Genomic DNA, 8933 nt, shown 5'->3' on the forward strand with positions numbered 1-8933 from the left:
TTGTTACACGGCAATGCGATACGGGACGGAACACTTGGTCCTCTAGTAAACTTGGGTCTGCTAACTTCGCGTCTCCACGAATGGCGAACTTTGAAACTTTACCACCGCAGCCGGACTGGCGAGAACAGTACTCTTCGTACCAAATCTCCGGAGAGAATGGCGTGGTCAACCAAACTTACGAGCACTCTGCGAGCTCAAACGCCACCAACGGTCAACAGCAAGCCATCGCCAGACCGACGCTAGAGCACCGACACACACTTGGTCCACTAAGACCAGAAGGTCCGCCAACCCCTATCATAGAACGGCCAGACTCAGCACCTGGGGATTGTGGTCAACCTGCCGCCAATAGAGCTCGAAATGGATCTATGGTTTCTACAGAATCGGCGCCACTTTCAATCGTATCGATAGCAACAAATCCACTATCTGCATCGAGTGCGGCACAACAACAACAGCAAGGAGTAGGAGCACTTGTGAATGAAGACGCAGGAGCTCTTTTGAGTCCCAAGGAAGAAGATGATGACGATGTTGATGACGACGATGATATGTTAGATACTGAAGATGGAAGTTCTTCTACGCCACAGACCGCCGCAGAGCGAAGAGCGGAACGTAGGAAAATGAAAAGATTTCGGTATGCTGACCTTGCCATTCACTATGTGTTGTGACATCGAAACTAATTATTATTCAGTCTTACCCACCAGCAGACCCGATTCCTTATGAGCGAATTTGCGAAGCAAGCGCACCCAGATGCTGCTCATCGTGAGCGATTGTCACGAGAAATTCCAGGCCTCAGTCCCAGACAAGTCCAGGTATGGTTTCAGAACCGGTATGTGAACGCAATTCGGGTTGAATGAGGACATGAATTAATGGAAGCAGACGCGCAAAGATTAAGAGGCTCACTGCGGACGATCGGGAACGAATGATGAAGATGAGAGCAGTTCCGGACGATTTCGACAATGTGCAAGCTCTCCATTCTCCCTACGGAGCTGTACACGGCATTGGAACACCAATGCAGTCGCCTGTCGATTATGTGCCAAATTACCCGGATCATATGATACGACCTTTAATGGTAGACACGATGCGCAGACATGAACATGATGAGCATATGTCGCCTGCGGGCATGAGCCCTGCATATGGACACGTCGGATTTACTCCAGGGAGCTCAATTGGCACACCCGATGTTCTCTCACCATTATCAATTACGTCCTCTGATCGATATTTCTCCAGTCATCTGTCGAGTCCAATGAGCTCAGGGCCAAGGAGCTCAAACCCGTTTGATCGACAACCAGGTGGTTATCAAGCAGTTTCGCATTCCCAGCCAAGGCACCACAGCGGTCGACCATTACAACCATTGCAGCTTCGAGAGACAATGTCAAGGTCTCGATCCGAATCACTTCAGTCGCCATTGAGATCAAGCATGTCTTGGAAAGGCGAGACTCTAGATTATGCCAATTACCAGACGGGACAACCAAGTCCGCAATCGACTGGACGGCAACAATCTCTGTACCAGCCCGAGCAGAATAATGCGGTCAATGCGCACCAATTTGAGTCCAACTCTTACCCAAGTTAGTTCCATCCTTGCCGATGAAAAGAAATTGTAGACTAACGGTTTTGATAGGTTCTAACATTCAGCATTCACCGCAACACATGAACTACTCACCGTCGCATCCCCCCTCTTCGCTGCAACAGTCCGCACCAGCTGCTATGTCACGCCTGCGAGCATCTACCGGTGGTGCTTTCCCCCAAGGTCTTGATCTCCGCAACCAATACCGATCTCTCCCCCAACAAGGCGCATCACATTTGCCTCCCACTTCCCGCCCCTTTGCCTCCCCATATTCAACAGGCTTTGCCAGCGCACCTCTAACAGCGCCAATGGAGTTTTCACTTCCTCGAACTCCAAGCGACGCAAACCATCCACAACTAAGTGCGCCAATGGCTCCTCCGCAAGATTTCTCAAACGCCTACAACACATCAAGAGCTCCTCAAAGCGAGCGAGAGTTCAGCTCGCAAGGTCAAGAGCAGCAGCATGCTCAGAGCCATGCACAATCAGGAGATAACCAACCGCAAAGAAACAACAGCGATGGCTCATCGTATCTTCGACCCCATGAATTCGAAGGGAAAGACAACCGAAAAAGAAGTTTCACCATGCCGGGAACTTATGCACCTTCTCATATGTCTTCCTAAAGAGATTGCTTCGCACTCGCTTTCACTTTTCGATATCTGTGCGCACACAAAAGTTTTTGTTTAAAGATATGTGTTTAACAGCATTGCAATTTGAAGAAAGACCAGAGCATAGAATTCATCCTTCCATCCTAACCAGACAAGAAGCTCCTCATCACAACTTACGAACCGACCTCATCCTCAGAGAATTTCACTTCCAACCCCGAATCTCCAAATCCATCACAGCTTCTTACTATATACGTATGAATCGACATACTCAGACATATATATATTTATACAGACATACTTTCTATACATACATACTTCTTACAACCTCTGATCTCGCAGCGTTAAGACGAGAATGCAACATAACACCCCTTTCTACCATTCCACTTTTCGACATTCGAAGAACCTTCAACACTTTATCTTTAGCCCTTCTCTGTATTTTCTTGGAGATACTATCCGGACTTGTTTTTATATCTAGGGCTCTTCTTACTTTTTATCTATCTATCTATCAATCCATTCATCCACCCATTCATATTCTCGGAGTGTTTTCATAGTTTTCACATCAATTCGAATTTTTTTCCTTCTCTCCTCCCAGAAGGAAGAAAAACAGGGTGCAGGTTTTGGGAAATTTAGGGACAGGATTCGCGGGAACATAGCGCAGATTTTTGATTTTTATTTTCTTTTCCTCCTCTTCTTCGAGGTTCGGAGGTTCCGAAGTTCTTCGTTTCTTCTCTGTGTATAATTTGATTTATGATTTTTTTTTGTTCCGGGATTCTTTAGGGGTACCTAGCTGGGTTTTTGGTTTCTTCGGATTTTTTGATTGACTTCTTGTGTTTATGTTTTTCTTCTTCTTCAACTACCTCTTCTTCTTTTTGCTTCTTCTTCTTCTTCTGGCCCTTTGCTTTCTTTGCTACGGGGGTTTTGAGTATGAGTTTGGGGTTCTTTTTGATAACGGGTTTACTGGAGAGAAAGAGCTGAGCATTGATTGATCGATTGGTTGGTTTTTGGGATTTGGTGGGGGATATGAGGAGATGAGATGGGAGCAGGATTCATGGGGATTGATGTTTAGGCGGAAGCTGGAATTCTGAGGAAATGCAGGAATGGAATGGAGGAGAATGGGAGGAGAAAATCACTTGTAGATATTTGGGTCGTGGGATGGCAATATCATTGTGTGGAAGTTGAATGCCTTGTGTCTTATGTTGCCTTTATTGTGATATGTGCGTGATATGTATGTGATGTGATGTAAATTATGTGACTAGGATCCCAGAACTTGCACGACTGTTAAAATTATAGAGATATGCATGCTGATGTGAGATCAGCTATCTTCATTAGTAAGCCTACGTACAGTACAGTGCTAGATATTAATTCCAGGGAGCAATTTACAGGCTCTGGTCCCTATATCAGATATGCAACAAAATGTTCAAGGAACTTGTTGCCGTGAGCGGATTGGCTAGAAGGTTTAGTCATTGGGGTGAATGTGGTAATCGCAGGGTGAAAGTGATTATATGGGAAAGGTTTAGGGGGCAGGGATTTAAGTTTCATTGGGACGGGTATGTATTTATTATTATACAATTTGCATCTACACTTTTAGGGTTCTCATTCAAACGATCCACCCGATGCCTGCGTTCAATCGTATTCTACCAAACATGAAAGAAAACCAGGCCCATTTTTAGTTCCATATTTCTCATACATTTATTTATCATGGCACGACCCAAAAATAGGAGAGGGGGTGCGAAACGAAAGAGTAATGTCAGTGAGGCCTACGTCATGGGACATGAGAACGAACGAGGTGCAAAATATGGTTTTGAAGTGACTGGAAGAATTTGTACATTCCATAGAACAGACTTCTCATGTCTGAGATCCCGGAAATTTGATTCATTCTCTTCTATCATCAAATCGTTCAATCACAATAGAGCTCAATTTGGCACGAACATGACCTGCTAAGTAGACCCTTGAAGTCGGCGGGGTCATGCATCAGTCTGACTCCGAGGTCCGAATTGATAATGTATTAATTCATAAATATCTTTTCCTTTACCATTTAATAGTCATAAAAGCTGTCATTATAATGTCAGTGAATCCATTTATCAAGTGAAAGAATGAGAGAAGAAACTCACCCCTTTCCACTCTTTTTACCTAACCACCCCGCATCTACCATTTTTCCTAGTAGTACACTAGGTCTATATTTGCTATCTCCTGTCTCCTCATATAAGACCTTCATAATTGCTAAGCAGGTATCAATACCAATAAAGTCCGCCAATTGCAACGGCCCCATGGGTACATTAGTTCCGTTCTTCATTATCGCATCGATGTCATCTCTTTTCCCGACACCAGTTTCTAAGCATATTATAGCTTCATTGATATAAGGCATGAGGATTCGGTTCGCCAAAAAGCCCGGTGAATCCGCTGATGTAGATGGGATTTTACCCATTCGTTTGCAGAACTCAATAGCCGCATCCACTGTATCTTGACTCGTCTGTAATCCTGTAATGATTTCCACACCCTTTTGAATAGGCACTGGATTCATGAAATGTGTTGAGATTACACGAGAAGAAGCGCTGGTATCTTTGGGATCCTTGGTTGTGGACGCGGCAATTCGGGTTATGGATATGGAGGAGGTATTTGTGGCCAGGATGGCGTGTGGAGGACATATTTGGGCGAGGGAACTGAAGATGGAGAATTTTAAGGATGGAATTTCGGGAACAGCTTCAATTACGAAGTCTGCGGAGGAAAGATCGTCCATCTTTGTGGTTGGGGTGAGAAGGGAGCGGATGCTGTCGGATTGTTCTTGGGTTATGCGTTCTTTGGCAACATCTTTGGCCAAGAGCTTATCTGAAGTGAGGAACGTACTTGTTAGAGTAATATTTTAAGTGAATATTGACAAAGGAATACGCGAAAGGGGAAAGGCAAGATAGTATGAATGCATACCGGCAAACTTGAGGCCTTTATCAAGGGAGGCTTGATTTGTGTCTACGAGAGTGACTGGTACACCAGCTTTTTGTGCCGCTACTAGTGCTATCCCCAAGCCCTAAATTTTATGAGCAATTGAATGTCAAGAAAGATAGTGAAGATAGGTTTACCATTTGCCCAGCTCCAACAACACCCAAGCTTTTGACCTCTTGCGCCGAGAGGATTCGGCTGGAACTAAATGATCTTGCATGTCTAGAACTCTGCAAAAGTCCCTTTCTTACAATAGGAGAAAGCATCTTGGGCGACAATATTAGCAAGAAGAATGAATCAGAATTCTGGTGTTGTGTTAAGAAACAGGATGAGGTTCGAAAGTAGAAAAGGTTAACATCGGTTCATTGTCTCCCCAGGATTTAAGGTTATAATTTACCGAGGGGTAAAGTTGCGTTCGGGCCGGCAGCTTTCCGTCATTACATGTGGCTTTGACAGGGGTACGCGTCGCGATCGCGAATTTTGGGCTAGAGCGTGTACAGTGGTTTTATTGATATCGATTGATATTGATAAATTATTATGCTTGCTTAGATCCATCCACGAGTGCAACCTACCACACAACACAATATGGAATTCTCGGGTGGTAAAAGAGATGTCGTAGATCCTGAAGTTAGAGCTTATGTGAATAGTTTGGTTACAGCAGTAAGTTATCTCAATTCTATCATCTGAAAAAGTCCAAGAATTAGAACTAACTAAACCATTGATAGTTGGGAGGGAGCGGAGCAGATGAAGATGGACGATACGTACTAGGAGATGATGCATTGGCATGTTTACGAGATCTCAAGAAATGGTTGAAGCTCTATGATGAAAAAGCAAATCGATTAGACGTCGCAAGATGTCTCGCAGAATCCAATTTAGTGGGAGGAGATCTTCTACAAATCCTCGCAGCATGGCCCGAGAATGCCACGGACGATCGATTGAAATCGAAGATTGCTTTGGCATGCCTGGAAGTCTTGGTACCATTAACTTGGCCGTTAGAAAAGAATAAGGAAATGACGGTTAATCATCATCGACATATACCATATTTAGAGATTGCGCAAGTAGGATATAAGAGGTCGATTCTTGGGTTTGATGGAGCGAGAATATTACACACTGCGGTTAGATGCGCGCTGCCGGCAATGGCGGAGGATATTGGGGACCGAAGTACAAGAGATCAGGGCATTATTAAATTGCTTCTATACTTTCTGCGGAACATTGCCATGATTTCACCTCCACCAAATGGTCAATATGAAGGTGATGAAGCGGAAATATCGAGGTCCGCAACAATCGATGCTTTCGACTATCAAGATATATTCCATCTTCTTTTAACGTTATCTTCGACCATGGGGGAGGATTTCAATACCCAAGATGTTGTGGTCATGGACGTTATCTTCCATTTGATTAAGGGAGTGGATGTCGAGAAATTATTCTTCAGCGAAAAGGCAATGGATAATAGTAAGACGGATGAACTAATCAGACTACGAAAGAAGGAACAAGCAATGCTCCGAAGTTATCAAACAAATGCTCCCACGAGGCATAATCGATTCGGAACAATGGCTTGGATGCAAAGAGATGACGCGAAAATGACAACGATTTCTGGCCAGGCTGCTTTAAGAACCGGTAGAGGAGGACTGGACAAGATGGATAGCACTAAAAAGTTTAAGCCACCTAGAAGAGCGGTCAAAGGAGAAAGTGGACCGCTGGCCTTTGATAATCCAGTCCCTCTCAATGCATCAGCAACCAAAAATTTACGAGCATTTGTCGAAGAGTTCCTCGATTCCGGTTTTAATCCACTCTTCACACATATCAGAAAGGCAATTGATAGAGAAGCTGAAAGAGTTCTTGATTATCATCACCGACAGTTTTTCTATCTCATATCGTGGTTTCTTGAGGCCGAAAGAGTAAGGAGGAAGAATAAAAAACCTTCTAAAGCTAAAGTGCCAGAAGAGGTGGATAGTTTTGCCCTCGTTGCTAGTGTTCTCAACCAAGAGATGTTCATTACGCTCAACAGGGCGATGGATTTCAATTATGAGAACAAGAATTGGTATGATTTAAGTGCTGGTATGAAATGTTTCACGCAAATCCTCCTCACGGTCCATGAAATGGCAGACTCGCGTCTTGAAGATGATCAGGAGATTGCAGAAAATATTCTTGCTCGCATATTTTATGAAGACACAACTCACGATCGAGTGGCGATGATTACTCGGACATATAAAGACCAAGGATTTGGTTATCTAGATTCTTGTACAGAGCTCACGCACAATTATATGCGTATCCTGGAACAATACTCTAAACAGAATGTGGATATGCAAGTAAGATCTCGAAGACGCACGAGGACAAAGAAGAAGGCTGCGATAGATGCAGGTGAGGACCAAGGTGATGACAATATAGTTGACGAGTCTGAGGGCGATGATGAAGCACGAGCACAGAAAGAATCTTCCGAGCGAAAGTTTGATTACAAACGCTTTGCAGCTAAATTTCTTTCACAAGGATGTATTGATACCTTTGTATCATTCACGAAGTTCTATCTTGATCTCAAACCAGCGCAATTAAAACGAGCTCATCGATTTTTCTATCGGGTGGCTTTCAAACAGGATATGAGTGTTATGTTGTTCAGAGTGGATATCATCCATTTGTTCTATATGATGATCAAAGGTCCTGGGGGACTAGATCCTCAATCTCCCTGTTACAAAGAATGGGACGAAATGGTAAAGCAACTTTTGAAGAAATGCACCAGGAAAATTCAAGAGCGACCAGAACTCGTAGTGGAAATGCTGTTTTCTAAAACCAATAGCACTGCGCATTTCATCGAGTACGGCTATGTAAAGCAGACAATAGCGGCCAATCCCAGAGCTGCTGCGGAACTAGAAGTCAAGGGCGGATTGGAATGGGAAGATCAGATCGGTGTTGCTGTTGGAGCCTTGCTTGATAGGAATGAGGCAGATCATATTGAATGGGTCAAGTCACAATTATCCTCTGCGGAGAGTGAGAGGAGGAGCTGGGAGGCGGCGAATCAAGCTTTGCAATCCGTGGAGAAAGATCCTTTTGCGGAGGATGAAGAGACCCCTGCAGCGGAGGTGGAACCACCAAAGGCTCCCACCATACGTACGTATAACTGATTGTCTATCCTTATTGGTGTGTTTCTAACATAAATGCAGTTCTCAACCCAGATAACGACGATCGGAAAAAAGCCATGTTTAAAAATGGTTATTTGCGCCTGTTAATGAAGCTTGTCGGACTCACACATTTTGGAGCTGCTGATGATCCAGATACCTCCTGGATTGTCCCGTCCTCAAAGTCCGCAGATCAAATCAAAGAAGCCCTTGATTTAGTTAAAAAATTTGAGTTCGCCCCACCAACGTTTGACGATGATAAAGGGGCACTTGATCAAATCAGAAGAGTATCTGCTGGCATGAATAGGAAACGCGCGGTATTTGATGATGAATCAGATGATGGCATTGACGACGATGAAGAGGAACTACTCTTCGAACCTGGCGGGCCAACAGCAGTGAAGAAATCTGATGCACTAAAGGCTCTAAAGAAAAATCGAAGAAGACGCAGAAATGAAGGAAGCAAAGAACCCGAAAGTCGCGGACTAACGAATGAACAAATAGAAGCACGTGCAGCAGCTAGGAGAGCAAGGGAGTTAGAGAAGAATCGTAAGATTAAGAGTGAATTATATGTCCGTGACAGTGATGAGGATGACGAGGAAAATGATCGAATTTTCTTCGAAGCGGAGGAGAGATTGAGACAAAAGAATAAAATTAATATTATGAAGGAGTTGTTAGGGGTTGGTCAGCAGAAGGAAAATGGGAAGAAGAGAATGGCGGGTGCGT

At 44.1% G+C, this 8933-nt stretch overlaps 5 protein-coding genes across 5 annotated transcripts in view; 3 read left to right on the forward strand and 2 right to left on the reverse strand.

The window, feature by feature from the left end:
* Positions 1-80: 80 nt before the first annotated feature.
* SS1G_00669 (hypothetical protein) lies at positions 81-2181 on the forward strand (the record flags this gene model as incomplete). The annotated part of the gene is made up of 4 exons (XM_001598530.1): positions 81-628; positions 686-823; positions 874-1562; positions 1616-2181. The coding sequence occupies 4 exons, from the start codon at positions 81-83 to the stop codon at positions 2179-2181; spliced, it is 1941 nt and encodes a 646-aa protein (XP_001598580.1).
* A 286-nt stretch (positions 2182-2467) lies between these two features.
* Positions 2468-3331, reverse strand: SS1G_00670 (predicted protein; the record flags this gene model as incomplete). Its single annotated transcript, XM_001598531.1, has 3 exons — positions 2468-2648; positions 2950-3123; positions 3297-3331. The coding sequence occupies 3 exons, from the start codon at positions 3329-3331 to the stop codon at positions 2468-2470; spliced, it is 390 nt and encodes a 129-aa protein (XP_001598581.1).
* A 248-nt stretch (positions 3332-3579) lies between these two features.
* SS1G_00671 (predicted protein) lies at positions 3580-4107 on the forward strand (the record flags this gene model as incomplete). The annotated part of the gene is made up of 2 exons (XM_001598532.1): positions 3580-3713; positions 3885-4107. The coding sequence occupies 2 exons, from the start codon at positions 3580-3582 to the stop codon at positions 4105-4107; spliced, it is 357 nt and encodes a 118-aa protein (XP_001598582.1).
* A 166-nt stretch (positions 4108-4273) lies between these two features.
* SS1G_00672 (hypothetical protein) lies at positions 4274-5366 on the reverse strand (the record flags this gene model as incomplete). Its single annotated transcript, XM_001598533.1, has 3 exons — positions 4274-4992; positions 5089-5188; positions 5241-5366. 3 exons carry the CDS (start codon positions 5364-5366, stop codon positions 4274-4276), a joined length of 945 nt encoding a protein of 314 aa, XP_001598583.1.
* Positions 5367-5685: 319 nt separating this feature from the next.
* The window catches only part of SS1G_00673 (hypothetical protein), a gene marked incomplete at both ends in the record, with an annotated part of 3607 nt that continues 359 nt past the window's right edge, over positions 5686-8933 (forward strand). Inside the window, 3 exons of the mRNA XM_001598534.1 lie at positions 5686-5760; positions 5826-8202; positions 8256-8927. Of these exons, the coding sequence (XP_001598584.1) occupies positions 5686-5760; positions 5826-8202; positions 8256-8927 (3124 nt within the window). The remainder of the gene's footprint in view (positions 5761-5825; positions 8203-8255; positions 8928-8933) is intronic.

This window comes from Sclerotinia sclerotiorum, genomic scaffold, assembly GCF_000146945.2.
Source record: "Sclerotinia sclerotiorum 1980 UF-70 scaffold_1 genomic scaffold, whole genome shotgun sequence".
NCBI lineage: Eukaryota > Fungi > Ascomycota > Leotiomycetes > Helotiales > Sclerotiniaceae > Sclerotinia > Sclerotinia sclerotiorum.